Source organism: Spermophilus citellus (genome assembly GCF_964194105.1).
Source record: "Spermophilus citellus genome assembly, chromosome: 6".
Lineage (NCBI taxonomy): Eukaryota > Metazoa > Chordata > Mammalia > Rodentia > Sciuridae > Spermophilus > Spermophilus citellus.
This window is the reverse complement of record NC_138187.1, coordinates 11847424-11864593: the sequence shown is the minus strand read 5'-3', so window position 1 is coordinate 11864593 and position 17170 is coordinate 11847424. Positions and strand designations below refer to the sequence as shown.

Here is a 17170-nt window from a genome sequence, read left to right as displayed (position 1 = left end):
GGACAGTGGGCTCCCGGAGTGCCACCTGAGCAGGTGGGGTGGGCCTTCCCGGGCCATACCCCGCTGTTCCCGACAGCTGCCCTGCGATGTCACCGTGGCGCACCACGCCTCTCCTCTCCCACTTCACCAGGACTCCGACCTGCTCCCCACAAGCTCCAGTCTGTGACCCCAGCATTTGGCCAGCGTCACCAAGAAACGTGGCTGGGACGAGCGACAACACAGATGAACGGGCAGGTTTATTGATTTTCACCTCCTAACGGACGCTCCTGGTGGCGGTGCAGGTGGCGTGGCTTCAGCAGGGTCTCAGTGCAAAGGGGCGTCCAGGCAGAGGACAGTCCAGAAGGCACCTCCACCCTGCACCCAGATGCCACGCTTGCTGGGACTCTTCCTGCGAATGACGTGCAAGACTAAGAAGCCGACGCCAGCCCCCAGCCCTGCTTAAATACTCCTCTGACAAAATAAAAACAATAAATTATCTTCAGCTCAGAAAACGCATCAGGCTCAGCAGAGTGACAGGAGGGTCTCTTCACTGCGCTGCACCAAGAGGCCACACGAGGGGAGGAAGGGACCACAGTGACAGGCCCGGGCCACGGTGCGGTAGAGGTGGCAGGCGCATGCTGGGCTCTGTGGGCAGTGGCGGCCGGCGGCCTCCTCCTCCTCCTCACGTCCGCCTCGTCTTCTGCTTCTTGGCCTGTCGCTTCACGTCCTCGGGGCCGCTGTTGTCCGAGGCTGCCTGGCCCAGCGCCCGGACTCCCTGCAGCCGGCTGGTCAGCTGCCACAGCAAGGGGATGAGCTGGGGAGAGAGGGACAGGGAGATGCAGGGACTCCTCCTGCCGGTCACAGGGCCTCGTCCTCACCCTTCTCCACTCGGCGCAGTCAGCACCCCCGCATGCTGACGGCTGGACGTCAGTGCATGGCAGGCCCCAGCCCCGAGGGCCGCCAGGTGGGCTGCCTCTCCAGAGGCAAGGACTAGGAGGGTCACTCAGGTTCATGCCCTTGAACAGGGACCCTGGGGCTGGCTTCAGGCCTTCACAGTCCAACCCTGAACTCCTGTCACAGCGGCCACTCCTCCATGGCCGCTCCTTAGTGGCAAGGCCCGCTCCCTGCCACCTTCCTGTCCCCAGGTCCCACCCGTCCTACCTTGTCGTGGTTGTACCCGGCCAACAGGACCAGCAGTGCCAGCGGCAGGGCGATGTAGGACCCCTGTGCGATGTCCTGCTCAGGCAACTTCCTCTGCAAACACAGGGCACCGTCACAGTCACCCACTAGCCACAGCCACGACACCCTCGCCCTCCAGACTGGCCACCAAGGACCCCAGAGTCTCCACATTCGCCACCCAGGAGGAAACCGAGCAACAGAGTCGGTTCTCAAACTCACCCCCCTGCTCCCCAGATTCTCGTTATGGGACCCCGGAGGCCGGGCAGTGCAGCCCCTTCCCCCGGTGCTCACTGGCCACACGGAGGGGAGGAGGCACAGGGAGCAGGAGTCTCGGTGGCTGAGAGCAAATGGGCCTCGCTGATGGAGTCCCAGCTACGTGTGGGGACCCTGTCTCACAGGACATACGGGGAGCTCTGTTCCAGAGCCGGGGCACACGTGACGGGCAAGCTGGTCCCAGAGACCATTCCCAAGGGGGAGGCAAAGTAGAGACTGCAACCTCTACCAGGGCCACTCTCCCCTCCCCCTCCTTCGCCCCAGACTTCAGAACAAGCCCCATTTCCCAGCCTCCTCTGCAGCGAGGTGCAGCCCTGGAATGAAACTCTGGCCAGCAGCACACAGAGGGACAGGAGCCACGCCCGCTAGGCCCGCTAGGCCCTGAAGACAGCGGCATGCCTCCCCGGCTGGCTGGAGGCACTGCCCAGTGGACCATCTGGAGAAGTCATGAGCTAGAACGTCCCGACGCCAGGGGCCACCTGACCCCCGCGCTGCTGGGCAGGACACTGTCAGGAGGCAGAAACCTCTGACCTCCAGGCCTGCGTTCCCAGTCCCGGGACACCCGGGGAACTCCCTCCCCACAGGACATAAGTGAGTCACAGGAGAACCTGCACACACCAACGAGGACAGGCCCGCGAGCCAGAGCACAAGGAGGAGGGCTCGAGACCTCCTCACGACACACCACGGCCTGTGCCTTCCCGTCCCGGCCCCCCACGGCACGGCTGCTCAGTCTGCAGGGCCTGGGGTCTGAGGAGCCCCGAGCTACAAAGGCCACTCAGCTGACGCCTTCTCAGCTGCAGGCACTGCGCCCCCTGCTGGGCTGGTTTCCCCTGGCACTTCATCTGTCAAGTACGCCACATTCCACCCTGTTGTCCTGCATCCCTGGCGGCACTTCTGTGCCCCTGTGTCCTCTATTTCCTGCAAATGGCAGCTAGTTCTAGAGTTTGGAGTTGGCCAGGTGTCAGGGGCCTCCTGATAGAGGAGGAGCACAAGGCCGCCTCTCCCCACAGCCCTCCTGAGCCCATGAGGTGACCCCGACACACACACACACAGGCACACTCCGCCACCACCAGTCCACAGCAGCTCAGAACAGAAGGGCATCTGGGGAAACCCGAATGCAGAACCCAGAGCGGGACAGCGACTCAGAGCCAGGAACGCAGGCTGGATATCTGTCCCCCTCCTGCCACCCACGGGCTGCTTTCCAAGTCCCCTGCTACTCACGGTGGGGTTGAAGATCAGGGTGATGTGCTTGTGGTAGCCCACCGCGGAGAAGGAGACCTGAGGCAGGACGTAGTCATGCTGGGACCTGGGCAGCGTGGAGTCCAGCAGCACCACGTAATTCTGTGACCACACAAGAATCGCTCGGGTAAGCAACATGTCTGGCAAAGCCAATGGAGACTAACACCCGTCATGTGGCCATGGTGACACGAGCTCAGGCCTTCAAAGAAACCCAAGTCTGCGCTTCCAAACCCAGGCTGCTGGCACAGAGCCAGGGCCTCCGCGGGCTACCCCACTGGGGACAGTCCTGCATCCCCGGGGTCCTCTGATAGGGCTGCCAGGCCCTGCAGCACTTTTTAGGAGCCTATTCAGCCTCAACAATTAAGGTCCTTTGAGGATATGACCTCAGGAAGGGAGAGGGCCAGCCCACACTGAGGCCGACTCCCAGGGAGGCGCGAGATGGCTTATTAGCTCACATTCTAGAAATACGGCTCTGGAATACCACAGCCCTGTGTGCCAAGCCTGACCAGGAGCCAGGCCCTGTGCCTGACAGGCCCGATCTGCACTCAGCCACGGAAGGCCAGGATCCGCACCCCATCCCCTGCATGGGGGGAGCTGAGCCTGCCGGTGGCCAAGGGCAGCCCACATGGAGTCAGCAGCCCTGCAGGTTCGGACCCCAGGGCCAAGGTGCTTCCACCCTGCTGTGTAAGGCGACTGTGTCAAAGGCAACACCACCTGGGGACATGGCAACCTGCTCTGTTATTTCAAACAGAGAAAGAGGTGGAGTCAGGAGAGGCACCCTCCGACCACAGGTGCACAAAGGACACCCTTGGCCTACCACCACTACCCAGCTACAACGTCAGCCTGACAATTAAGTTGATGAGAAACAAATTTAGAATCAGTAAGGGACGTCCCAAATGACAGCCGGAAGCTGCTCAGTGCTGGGGTGGGAGATGGTCATCCAGGTCCACTAAACCAAGGGACACCACAGAGGTGGGACAGCAAGAGGTCTACGCGAGACTACAGGAGATGCTTGGTAATCAAACTGTCCGTTACAAAGAACTATGAGAACTGGGGCTGTGGTGGAGGCAGAGCACCTGCCCAGCCTGCACGAGCCCCAGTTCCACTCCCCGCACTGCAAACAAAACAGACTTTTGAAAATCGCCAGAGAAGCCCCTCCATCCGTGGCTCTCAGAAACCTGGCGGCCAAGGAAAAACGGGAGCATAAGGAGTAAAGGGTGCCCCACTTCAGGGCCTGGTTAAGCTAACTGGGTGGTCCCCACGTGACGGACCACTGGGTGGTCGGGGAAAACCAGGCAGTGGAGGACTCGACGACGGGGACAGATGTACATTCTATTCTTCATTACGGAACAACGTACGAACGCTCCAGGTCTGAGCTATCACAGTCACTGCGTCTTTACTGCTACACACATGCACACATGCACTGAAAAGGGACCCAAAGGACGCCAATCAACACGTCAACAGTGGTTATTTCTGGATGATGGGACTTTGTCTGATTCTTTTTTCTATGTTTTAAAATCTCCTGCTATGAATATGCATCGTTTTTGTAAAGAGAAAAGCAGCTCATTAAGGAGCGGCAGGACCCACAGAGCCCGGCCTCCTGACGGGGCGCTGCCCAGCCCCGTGGGGAGCAGGAGGTCTCCCGACCCGGGAGACCAAAGGCAGAGCCGAGAGCGTGAGTGGAGCACGGGCCTTACCTCGCCATCTCTGAGCAGGGGCGGGAAGTGGAAGAAGAGGGACTGGCCCAGGGACACCGTCTGGATCGGGTTGTCGAGGTTTTCACTCTTGTAAAGCTTCACCTGGGGACAGAGCAGGCGGCTGAGCTTCGGAGATTGAACACAATAAATGTGTCACACAGACGTCCTAGGACAGGCCTCTGTGGGGGGAAACAGGCCCTCCTCCCCCGACAGGCACAGTGCCTGTCCCAGTCAGAGGCTCCGGGCACGTGCCAGTGCCACCACAGAAAGCTGACTCTGGAACAGGCCCTGACCACCCAGGTATTGCTCAAAACAGTGACCACGGTCGTCGCGACGGTGTTCAGAGGATCTGCTGCTCACATCCGGGGACCACCTGAATGTACGGCACCCACAAGCACCCTGCAAACGACTCGGCGATCCTGAGACAAGGCACTGCCTCGGAAGGCTCAAAGCCCATCACCTGAGGTCACTCAACGTGGACGAGCCCAGATCCTGCCTGCCACATCATGTCACATGACCTGAGTCCACAAGAGGGTCTCCACTGAACGGTTCTCCAGGCCATCTCCCCAGATCTGTCGCCCTCCCCACCACCTCACACAGTGGACACGAGGAGGAGCAAGGTCCAGTCCAGGCTGCCTTCAAAGGCTGAGTGCCCGGCCCCCACGCCTGCCCCAAGGACACCAGAAACCACCCCTGAGGGCCACAATGGCACTTCTCTGCACCCACAAGTCACGGGGGCTTCCAGGGATAGAAGTCACAGCTAGGTCTGTGGGTCACATTCAAGACCACTCACAACCACCAGTGACAGAACAGCCCCGATGCCTGGCCTGCAGCCACTGCCCAGCGCACAGAGCTTAGAACCACAGCACTGTGCCCTGACGTGGGCCCCACCGTGGACCGACTGTTCCCAGCACTCATCAGCCTCGCCATCACCCACCTCCCAGAGAGCAGGGGCTGCAGCTGCCTGAAACTGGGTCACTCCCAAGCACACCTGTGAGGGAGGGTCCTGGGTGCTCACCTGGACCCTCAGCAGGGAGCCTCCCTCTGCCCTCCACAGCCTGCTCCCGCCCGTCTGGGTGCCCTGGAGATGCTGGCCTTACCCATAATGTAGGAAGGTACTCCGAGGAAGTGATCACGTTTCCACTCAAGTCAAACTGGTTGATCTGCCGGAAAACTATGATGTTCACGTCATCGATGTCGTTATTCCCAACCTGGGGGAGAAGGCCGAGCTGAGGGGCTGCTGTGCCCCATTCAGTGGCCAGGAGCTCCCTCGGCCAGCAGCACTTCCCAGAGGAGGCGCGTGGTCCAACGCAGTAGACCACATGCGAAGCCACACGCTGGCCAAGGGACGACCCCTGGACCACAGAAGCAGCGTGTTTGACGGGCAGTGTTCACCCTCTGGCTTCTAATCCCCTGCCGCCGTCTTTAGAAGGAAACCTCTTACAAGAAGGCCGAGTCCCAGGCTCTCTGAAGAAAGGCCAGGCGGGGGGGGCAGGAGGAGCGGGAGAGGCTCCCACCTGCTCAGCCACGGTCCACACCACACTGTGGCCCTGCTCAAGCCCCAGGGCAGGACGCGGTGCCAGGTACCTTGGGGTGAGAGGCAGCCACCTGACCGTCAAGAACGCCAGGCACAAAACAGCCCCTTCCCCAAAAAGCCCTAAATGACAGACGCCATGGCGCACTGCTGGAGTCCAGCTGCTCTGAGGCTGGGGCAGGAGGGTCACAGGCCCAAGGCCAGCCAGGGCCCACAGTGAGACTCTGTCTCAAAAGGAACTTCCTGAGAGGGCTGGGGATGACGCTCGGGGTGGAGCGCTGGCCCGTCCCGTGTCTGCTGAGGGGCAGGGGGCTCCTAGGTGGCCCACTGCCCTCCCTGGCAATCCTCATGCCTAACCGCCACCTAAACGAAGCCACCAGGGAGCAGTTCCTCGTCCCAGCCCAGCTCCAACCCAGCCATGAGGGCTGCTCCACGAAAGCACTGCCTCAAAGGAGGCCAGGGCCACGCCTGGTGACCTGAGCGGCTGCCTTGGGGACAGACTTAGAGTCGTGATCTTGAGTATCAATGACTCGGCCCACAGAGAGGCAGGGAGAGGCCACCGAAATCTGAGGCCTGGCAGGCTGCCAGTTAAGCCCCCGTCCCCCCCAAGTCGAGATGCTGCCTCTGCCCCGAGACCCTCCCCGTGCCAGCACGATCGGCCCCTGCTGGGGCAGCGGGGAGGGAGGGCAAGGGCTGGCGTTGCCCCTGGACGTGGGACAGCAGCACTGCCCAGTCGAGACTCCATGTCCCTGCTGCCCGGGAGCAGGACACATGAGAGGACCTGGGTCGGGTCTTAACACCCCCACCACAGACGAAAGGCACGAGGGACTCTGGGTCAGGAGGGTGACCAGCTGGGTCGTGGGGCAGTGTGCGTCCTCACCTGGATGACCCGATGGTGGGGCAGCGCCCGCTCGATGTGGTCGTTGCCTTCGGCCTTGAGCTGCACGTGGAACACGCACCCCGGCTGCAAGGACACCACAGTCACTGCACCCCACCCAAGCTCCATGTCCCTCCAGAGCACTCTGATCCCTCACGTCCCAACCTCTGGCCTGGCCACCTTCCCAGACTTCCTTTAACACCGCCCCCACCCCCCATCACACAGCCACCCCTGGTTCCCTGGGTCCCAACCCGGCTCGCCCTCTCTAGCCCAGGAGGTGGGACCCAGCTGCTCTCTCACACCTCAAGCGTCCACACCCGACGCTCCTGGAGCCACGCTGGCCTCGCGCTGCCCAGCCTCCCCGCACCTCCAGGCCCCCAAGGCTCAGGGCAGATGGGGTGATAGAAAGAGGGCTGAGGCTTGGCCCCTCTCAGATCTCCTTGTTTATGCTGCCTGTCACGTGGCTCAGATTTATAGACCACAATTTGCCAAAAATGCGTTATCCTAAAAAACTAAAAACGCTCATTTCTGACCACCACAGTGGTCAGACCCAGTGCCTCATCTAAAGCCAGGGTCATGGTCACATGCACCTGGATGCACCTCGGGGAGAAACCCTGAGAAGGAGCCATCAGTGCTCAACTAGCACGGAGAGGGGACAACAGGGTGCCAGCCACCTACACTCAGGCCCCCACCTCTGCATGCAGCAAAGAGGTGCAGGATGGCGCTCTCAGCGTGCCAGCCAGGGCCACCCCCTGTGGGGTGGCTCTGGGCAGTCCCCCTCCTGGGGTCTTGCTCTGTTCCACATGTTGCCTGAATCCTAGAAGGAGCACGTGCACCCTGCAAAGACGATCCCACCAGCACTGACAGACCACCAAGGGGACAATGCAGTGCACGGTCACCAACAGACCGTGCTCAGTGGGGACTGGTGGCACTGTGGGAAAAAAGGAGACACTGCTGCGGAGGCTGTCGGGAGGCCACTCCTCACCATGGCGCCCGGCCTGCCCAGTCCCAACAGGCGGCCACATGGCCCGGACTGGCCCACCCCTGGCCACATGGCCAGTCGTCCTGGGGACTCACGTGGCCTTTGGCAACAACATCTAGCATCAGCTTCTCCCCCAGGTCCTGACGAGTCCCCGAGCACCGAGGTCACATCAACCAAGGGCCAGGTGCTCCTCCTACCCGGGTTGAGCCCTCGGCGCCCCCAGCTCGCCACCCTCTGGACACCCACAAGGACACAGGTCAAAGGACATCCCTTCGGGACGTGTGGCCTGGCACTTGGAAGGTGTGTGCTGCCACCAGGGAGCACCCCAGAAATACAGGAAGACCCTAATGACTGACCCCCTCAGGGAGGAGGCGGGGACATTACAGTGGAACCCACCGCAGTGGAGAGGAGCCGCGGCCCAGCACCGAGTCAGCTGAGAGGAGGAGGCCGCGCAGCTCTTCTGCCACCAGGGGTGAGGTGAGCAGGAGGCGCGGCTTGGCCAGGGCGCCACTCCCAAGTGAGGAGGCAGCTCCGCCAGCCCTCGGGAGGCTTGGTTGCCACCCAGGGGGCTCTGCTCTGTTCACGCCCTCCCCCTCCCCCCACACTCGCCCCATCAGGAAGCCCCTGGGGGACTTCCTACAGGCTGTCTGCCAGGTGAGGAGGAACAGGTGAGCAAGTGCACAGGGAGGACGAGCCGCATGCCCAGCCTAGGCTGCCGCTCAGAGGGGAAGGACCAAGGAGCGGCTCACTGGCGCCCAAGGGAAGTGGTGGATTCTCCTTCATTCACCGCTAACATCAAAAACCAGTCTCACAGGGAACCCGAGTCCTGACTTCTCTTTCAAACACTGCAGCCGTGGCTGCGGGAGCTGAGCTGTGTCAGGGCTGTCCCCTTCACACGGGCTGGGCCCTCCCCAGTCCTCACGGCGCCCTGCTGGGCACCCGACCATCCTGGGCCGCTCACACTTTTCTCCCGGCCCCATAAGCCCCTGGTCTGAGAGCCCGACGCAGCCATGGCCACTCGATGCCAGGCCAAGCTCCCACCAAATCCGGGTTCTCGACCTCACTCTGCCACGGAGCCCAAGCCTGTGCTGGCCAGACGAAAAGCAAGCGGCCAGTCGAGACAAGGACCGGGAGGACCCAGAGCCTCCCTGCGGTCCTCCTGCGGTCTGGAGGCCCCAGGACCCGGCACGGCGCGCCCAGAGCTCACCAGCAGGCCACGCAGCCGGAACTTCCCCTCCTCGTCGGTCACGGTGTCCTCCCCGTACATGCTGCAGTCCTTCTGCCCCACAGCTTCCACGGCCACCCCCTGCTCTGGTTCTCCATTCAGAGATGTCACTGTGCCATAGCAACTGTGTGACAAGGAAAAACACAACGTGTCTGAACACCCGCAGGGTCACGGGCAGAGTCTTGCGCTCACCCACAATCACGACACAAGGCTGCGAGGGGAACTGCCCACGACCCCTGGCTCAGCTGTACCTGGGCCGCCCCTGCCCCAGGACACGCTGCCATCAACTTCCCTCCTCGTCCACCCCGAGGGACGCTCCAGAATATTGGAACACAAAAGGCTGAGCTTCACTGGACCCTGCTGATCTTTACTTAAACACTGAAGCGCTCGACGGTGGGAAAATAACTCGAGAACGCCACTCCACGCGTTCAGGGAACACGGTTCATCCTGACCATCTTCACCCCCAGGGCCAGGGCATGTGTGTAAACACGCACACATACAGTGTGAACACACGGCACGTGGCTCTGCACGCGCCTGCCTGTCCGGCTGTATGTGGTGTGTGTCCGTCTACCTGGAGCTGCTCTTCAGAAAAATAGGAAATGGTAGACTCCAGAAGGGGGACATGGTGGCTGGACACAGGCTAGTCAGGGGGACCTCCACCCTGGCATCTGAAGTGCACTCAAGTAACTTAAGCCTTTCCCTTTCTGAACGTTTAATCAAGTCCAAACTTAAAAGGTTAAATTTTCCAGCAACCAATATGCTTTCTCGGGCCTCTCAGAACAGGCGAGGGGGTCACAGACCACCGCTGAGCCCTGAGCAGGTATGCACTTGCTCACCTGTTCCTCCTCGTTCTGGTGACACTGAGTGTGTCACCAAACCTCCTGGATCAAACCAGCTGTGGGGCGCGAGGCTCCAGGGTCACAGCCCTGAGTGAACAACCGGCCTGGGGGGCTGGCGGGAGGCACTACCTGTAGGCCGTGCGGTACCCGGTGATGGTGATCTTCAGGTTCTGCCCCTCCTGGACCTCGATCATCTGCGAGGACGGCTCAAAGCGGAACTCCTTCATCATGGGCTTGAAGTAGTACTGGCCGGGGCTCTGCAGGGACAACACACACCGCCGGCTGCCACATGGAAGGGCACACAGCCACGGCTACGGGCACCTGCATGATACCGAGCAGCCCTGGCCTCCCAGGCAGGAGGCAGAGATGGAGACCTCTCCTCATGAACGGCGCCGAGGCCCAGGGGCAAGCACAACCCTGACGGCGGGGCTCTGGTCAGGAGCCCAGCACTCTGTGAGGAAGGTAGGTCCCAAGAGTCCCAGCAACTGGCTCCATGCGCCGCAGCGAGTGGGCAGCAGAGGCAGGACTCAAGGCTGGGGGCACGGCTGCAGGCCCAGGACCTTCCAGATGCCACACTACTTGCCTGCACTCCCCATGAGTCATTTCGTTCCCGTGACTGGCAGAAGATGCCACTTAACAGATACCTCTTGAGTCCCCACCACCGGGACCTCGGATCCATCTCAAAGGAAACCTGGGCCACCCTCCCCCAGGAAGGGGCTTCCTACAGAATGACAAGCTACCACCAAACAAGACTCGGTATGGAGCAGCAGGACCCTGGGGTACAACAAAGGGCGCCTGAGAGAGGCCGCCAGGGCCAGGACAGTGAACCACACAGCCTGGTGACAAGTGGGTGACCAGAAAACAAGGAGGAGGAAGGACCGGGCACCAGCAGCACCAAGCTCCAGGAAGAGCAGCTCCCTAGCGAGATGTGGTCCCCTAAGACAGGCCACTCCACGTGGCCCCGTCCCCACACCATTGAGCAACACCTGAGCCAGGCATGGGCCGGCTCTCCTGGGGAGACAGCAGGACGAGCTGCAGAAGGACACCTACCAGGTTGGAGAAGGTGAGGACGCCGTTGTCCTGAGTCAAGAGGTTGGAACGAAACACGCCCCCGCTGAGCGACAGGAGGACCCCCGGGAGGGGCTGGTCATCCTCGGCCCTGATCTGGGGATGAGGAAGCACACAAGGCCAAGGGCCCTCAGCCGAAAAGACGACTTTCCTCCCAGGAGGGTTGGTGGCCACAACGTGTTCCCCCGCCACTCACAGGGGCAGGATCTGCTCTCCCCCAGGGTGACTAGCAGGAAGGGTGGCCACGTCACCTCAGAGCCCTGAGAGCCCCTCCGGCTCCCACAGGTCTCACCACCTCACGTGTGCTGACACCCAGCATGGCTGCCTCCTGCCCACAGCCCAGCATGGTACCGCCCCATGTGACACTGCCCAAGGCAGCACTTCCTGTGCACACTGTCGGTTGTGTGGCACACCCGGGCAGCGATACCTCGAAGCTCACTCCGGCCAGGGCGTAGGCCTTGAAGTCTCCTATGGTTCCTTCCACCGCGGTCAACACGTAGCCCTCCTTCTGAGAGGCCACGGTGTACTCCAGGTCACTGTGCAGGGGGCCAACGCTGGACAGAGGAAAGCGAGATGCTGAGGCAGCTCTGGGCCCTCCCCCAGGCGCCCAGGCTCCCAGAGGCGTCTCGCTGTCGCCCACCTGTAGGCTCCTTTGTCATCGGTGAAGACGGTGATGAGGGGCGAACTCGCCCCCTTCTCACTGATGACGATCTCGACTCCCTCCAGCTCGGGGTGGATCTGGCCCTCCAGGAAGAGGCCGGCCTTCCCGTGGATCTCGATCAGCTTCCCCGGGCAGCTCTCTAGACAGAGGAGGCAGCCCAGGAGGGGAATGAGTGGCAGAGGGAGGGAGCTGCTCAGTCAGGGCCCCAGGAAAGAGGGGTCTCAGACAGGCGCTCGCTACGAAGGAGGTCCACGCCCAGCTGCCAGGGCCTGTGGAGCAGCCCTTGCGGCGGTGTGTCACTGCTCCCTGCCGGCTTCCCGCAGGGCCACGGGACAGGGAGAAGCCTCCTGCAGAAGGGGCAGGGCGGCTCCCCTAGGGACCTGTGCTCCCAGCCCCCACAGATGGCCACCACGTAGCCAGTCCAGAGGCCAGAGAAACGCGGCAGTCACAATCACTGCTGTCACTTGTTCCCAAAGGCAGGAAGACGATCCCTGTACCTCCGCAACACGGGGTTTTGCTTTTCACCCCCCAACCCCCGTCAACCAGTAACGTCAAGGGAGGCCACGACCGATGTAGAACAAACCCACCCCCAGGCCGTCCATCAGCCATCCACCCGACAGGAACACCCAGTGCCCAGGAGGCCCCGGGGCTCAGGGACACAGCGGTACCACACCACCACAAGCCACTTCTCAGCGACGGCCAGGGCGCGGCGCTGGCTGGCGAGTGGCAAAAGTACCTCCGCTGACGAGGGCTTCCATGGCAGGGGGATAGAAGAGCAGCTCCTTGGACGAGGGCGTGACAGTGATCTTCTCTCCAGACCTACGGGGCAACACTGGAGTCAGGCTCTGTCCCTCCAGGACCCAGGACACTTCAGAGAAGCGTGCGAGCACTCACCTGGCCCAGTAGGAGAAGTCGTAGTGGAAGGGGCCCTGCAACTCGTCCACCAGCTCCTGCCCCGGAGGCCGGGCCCTGCCCTCGCCCCCCTCGGCCTTGCCGTTCTTCTCCCGCTCCTGCCGGCGGGTCTCGATCTCCGCCAGCTGCTGCTCCCTCCGCAGCTCCTGCGCAGACTTGAGAGGGCCCAAGACCAGGGCCGGCTCGCTGTCGATAGAGGACCTGCAAGACGGGCAGCTGGTGGGAACCTGCCCTTCTGCCGCTGGGACCCAGTGAAAACTGAGCACCTCGGCCCAATCACAGTGACACCTCGGGATTTAAAACAGAAAATTCAAAGAAACCGAACTGAACTTCCAGGTGGGGAGCAGGTGCTGGGCTAGACTGACACCCCTGATTTGGCACTGCCAAGTGAAGGGCCGTCGGTCTCCACATGGGACAGGGAGCTCTCTCCACACCTCTGTCCCCTACATCAGAACCCTGTGACCGAGAACGCGTGCGCTGGCGAGCAGGCAGGTCCCCCAGCCCTGCAGAATCCACGTCCCAACAGGAGGCAGATGACGACAGGGACCACCAGGTGTGCATAGGAGGGACAGAGCCAGTAGCAAGGGAGGGCAGGGTGCGGGAGGGCCAGGCCCGGTCTTTGTGATCAGGTGGCGTTGAGCAAAGGACCAAGGGACGGGAGAGTGCGAGTCCCACTGCTCTCAGGTGAGAGCACAGCAGATGCCAAGGCCCAGGACAAGTCCCCTCAGAAGTTCCACAGACAGCAAGGAGGCCAGTGCAGCTGGGGCAGGGGACCCACGGAAGCCCCAGGCCAGTGGGAGAGGCCAGAGGGCCGCAGGTCACACTGCCCCACGGGAGCCACCATGGGTTCCCTCGGGGTGGGACGGAAAGCCACTGGGGCTCTGAGACGAGAAGGTGTGACCTGCGCTGAGAAGTCACTGGCTACCGCAGGGACAACATGCTGCCCCACGCAGCAGCTGGAACAGGGAGGCCAGGCAGAGAGCTGCCGTGGTGACCAGGCACGCAACACAACGACTGGACCACAGTGTGACAGCAAGCGGGACCAGACCGCGGGAATGTCCTGATCTCACGAACAACCAGGCTCTGTGAGGGTGTGCGGGTGGGGTGCGAGGGAAGGAGGATCGGCCAGGAAGCTGGCCCTGCGCGTGGGGAGGCTGCTCAGCAGCCTTGGGGTGACCCCCACGATCTAGCTCTGAACCCCGTAATCAGAAGGGCCAGAGGCAGGTCCACAACACGCCCACAACACCAAGCCCCTCCTGAGGGAACCAAAGTGGCCTGGGAAGGGCAGGCGGGGAAGGGAGTCCCCGCTGGGCAGAGCAGGGGGCTGCTCACCTGTTTCCACCCTCCAGGCAGGAAAACCAGGCGAGTCCAGCACCAGGGCAGCACTGGCCGCTGGGCCATGAGGGACACACCAACCCTCCCTACGCCTGGCTCGTCCTTCAGTCCCCTCACCAGAAACCACGGGCTCCCCAGCTCTCGTCCCTCCCTGACCCTGCAGTCCGCGGCCAGGTCACGTCAGCTCAACCTCACCCTGGCCGTCCCCTGCCCTCGGGCTCGCACGTGGACCCTGTTCCGCTGGCCCCGCCCTCAGGCCACTTTGTCCAGGGCTCCTCTTTCAAACAAGGCCACCCTCCACTGTAACAGGGCAGTGATGTCCAAGGGACGAGGACCAAGACCCAACACGGCCTGGCCCCCACCTGCCATCCTCCTGTGCCCCCAGCCCCAGGGCCACCCCAAAGCGCTCATGGCACTGGAGTCTGCAGGTCCCAGTCGGCCTCCCGGGGGCAGGAAGTCTGGGGCTGAGGCCATGAAGACGCCCACTGTTAGCAGCGATGGCTGGCACAGGGGGGGCCAGAAGGCGGCCTCACAGCCCATCCTATGTGACAAAGACGGTCAGCTGGCTCTCGTTCCTTGAGAAGATTAGTATCCCAAACCTCGTCACACTGCAGAAATTCAACTTAGGTGACAGTCACACGGACACGACCCTCGGTGAGGGACGGCCTTTCCAGCACCTCCTCCCTCATGACCCGCCTCGTATCAGGGGCCATCTCTATTTCCTAAGCCTCCAAGAAAAGATCTGAAGAAAACCTGGCAATTTTTTTGAATTTGCAAAAACACTTGAAACACAATGAACGTGACCTGGAGATTTTTTTCCCTTAGAAAGAAGTTCAACGAGAAACATAAGACGGGGAATCTGCTGTCAGAGGCTCCTCCTCACCCACAGCTAATTCCCGAATCATAAAAGAAAGGGATCGGCTGCTGGGTATTTATGACTGTCCTACAGGAGAGGGACAGCCATTTGTGTGTCCACCCAAAGATAAGAAGTCAAGAGCAGCTTCGCGTCTATTAGAGAACCCAGGCCCCAGCACCTCCCGCTCCGCCCAAGAAGGAACACAAGTCTTACTTGATAGTCACGGTGACATCCATCATTTTGTCAGTGGTGATAGTTCCAAGGACATGGTGGCGAATGGCTGTCAACGTCAAGATGCTGGGTGAAGACCTATAAATCAGAGAAGCGGAAGCGTCCACTAGCAGCGCTACCTGGTGCTCAAAGGAACGCCACCAGCACCCGTGTGGGCAGCCTCCCCCACCCGAAAACACGCGGCGCCAAGGGGCTCTTCCCTGGGACCCAACAGCTCTGGGAAGCCACCCAGGCCCGTCAAGAGTGGAAGAACCCTGCGCTCCAAAACCTCGCCCTTCCAGCTCCCAGGGGGCCCCACGCCCAGCGGCACAAACATGGCAGACCAGGGCTGGAGGACACCCATGGGCAAGCCTGGACGCAGCTCGCCTTCAGGCGCCTTCACAAACATGGCCTCCCAAGGGAGTCCAGGGAATTCCCGGGAAGGAGACTCCCCGTCCACACACAGCAGCGTCCAGTGTCTCATCTAGACGATACTTAATGCCTAACTTGGCCTCTTCCAGGAAAAAATAGAAAATTTCCTTTTGTTCTCAGAACTACAGGAGGCCGTTCTCAGAACTACAGGAGGCCGCACTCAGGGTCGCTCTGCCCCACAGAGGGCCCACCAGGCCTGTGGGCTGTGCTTACGTGTCGTAGGTGTAGAAGGCTTGCTCGAACCGGTGGCAGGAGCGAGGCGTCACCTTGTACACACCTGCAGACAGGAAATCAGAAGTCGTTTTCAGAGAACAGTGTCTATTACGGCAAGCAGCTCCAACGCCTGAGACCCGCAGGCCGGCCTCGAATTCAGAACCCAAGCAACCATGGGAGCGCAAAGGAGACGGGCACCTTCCTGCTACCAATCATGGCTGGCTGCCAAGCACCCAGCCCACCGCACAGCCACTCAGAGGCTCTGGTTTCCCAGTGTCCATGACTTAACAACTCCCGGTAGTGACCTGCACGGGTCACGCTGAGGCACACGCGCCCAGGAAGGACAGAAGCACACTTCCGCTGCAAACGAGGCCGAGAACACTCTCCCACTTCAGATCCTATTAAAGACCCCAAAGATAAGCACGCTCCTTCAAATATCCCTAAAAAGGAGCAGGGCGTAGGGAAGGCCCAGAAACCCACCAACAGTCAGGAACACCCCTACTCTATGAGCCCATGCAGAGGAACCCTCGGATTGGGGCACATTTCATCCTTTGCCAGAGGAACAGTTGTTCCAGGAAGAAGCAAAGTGTAACTATTTGCTCCTCCAAATAATCATTAACCAATATTTTGAACACACTTCCTACAAAAACATGAAATCAGTTTAAGCCACCCCTGCTGTCCTCATGGCACTCAGAAAGCCCAGTGAGGTCACCAGGAAGAAAAGACGACCAGCTCTGTCCACCGTTTGGTTCTTTCATTCAACAAGCAGTGACTGAGCGCCTGCCCCCCCCAGGCTCCCTGCTGGGGCCGTACACAGCGGAGAACAGAGAGGCCTGGTCCCCCACATGGGCAGACTGTCGGCAGAGCAGGGCACAGGATCACCACTAATATACCAATGGTGGTCCACAGCTGAAGGAACAGAAGCGAGTGTGCGGTCAGGAGGGCGAGAGGGAGGCTGCAGGACCTGGAGGCCCACCCTCCCCTGGGGAAGCAGCTAAACCCAGGCCGACAGGGGGTGCAGAGCAGGTGGGCGGGAGCTCAGGCTGAAGTGCTATGCGCTGCCTCTGACGGTCAGGAAGCCACCTGTCCTCTGTCATGCTTCTCCCTCAGTAACAGACCCCGGTCACCTGGAGGGAGGCAGAGTTCCCAGCCTCCCTTGCAGCCAGCAGACAGTTCTGGCATGAGACGTAAGCAAGCTTCCTGGAGGAGAGCTTCCCATGGGAAAGGCCGGCCCCACACAGCCCATCTTCCTGCTTCTAACAGGGGGTTGAGGCAGCTATGGCCACAGGTCCCAGGGCGTGGCCCACAGACACCAAGACACCAGCGCCAACTTCCACCAGAGCTGACCCCTGCCAGCAACCGTACTGCCAGGTCTTCTCACTGAGCCAAATGAACCCCACTTGTTGACACACTGCAGTATGAATTGTCACTTACAGCCAAAGGCAGCCCAAATGACACACACAGAAAGAGTGGCTGGAGTGGAAAGTGGCACTCAGGGGAGGTGACCCAGCAGCTCAAGGTCAAGTTAAGGGTTCTGTGTTCTACCTTGAGAGCCAAGAAGAGCCGCTGAATTATTCACTAGGAGAATGAACTGAAACCCACAATAAGAAATGCTTCCTGTCCACCAGGACAGCTGTGAATAGAAAGACAGTAACACAC

General features: G+C 61.1%; 1 protein-coding gene across 1 annotated transcript in view; it reads right to left on the bottom strand.

Moving 5' to 3' along the window:
• Positions 1 to 218: 218 nt before the first annotated feature.
• Positions 219 to 17170, bottom strand: part of LOC308650813 (BOS complex subunit NOMO3) — a 44194-nt gene continuing 27242 nt past the window's right edge. The window contains exons 17-31 of the mRNA XM_081297165.1: positions 15512 to 15575; positions 14870 to 14965; positions 12448 to 12666; positions 12290 to 12372; positions 11533 to 11692; positions 11320 to 11446; positions 10875 to 10988; positions 9954 to 10081; positions 8968 to 9109; positions 6782 to 6865; positions 5468 to 5578; positions 4368 to 4469; positions 2653 to 2772; positions 1141 to 1233; positions 219 to 793 (exon numbers count right to left, since the gene is read on the bottom strand). Of these exons, the coding sequence (XP_081153291.1) occupies positions 662 to 793; positions 1141 to 1233; positions 2653 to 2772; positions 4368 to 4469; positions 5468 to 5578; positions 6782 to 6865; positions 8968 to 9109; positions 9954 to 10081; positions 10875 to 10988; positions 11320 to 11446; positions 11533 to 11692; positions 12290 to 12372; positions 12448 to 12666; positions 14870 to 14965; positions 15512 to 15575 (1775 nt within the window). The 3' untranslated portion in view covers positions 219 to 661. The remainder of the gene's footprint in view (positions 794 to 1140; positions 1234 to 2652; positions 2773 to 4367; positions 4470 to 5467; positions 5579 to 6781; positions 6866 to 8967; positions 9110 to 9953; positions 10082 to 10874; positions 10989 to 11319; positions 11447 to 11532; positions 11693 to 12289; positions 12373 to 12447; positions 12667 to 14869; positions 14966 to 15511; positions 15576 to 17170) is intronic.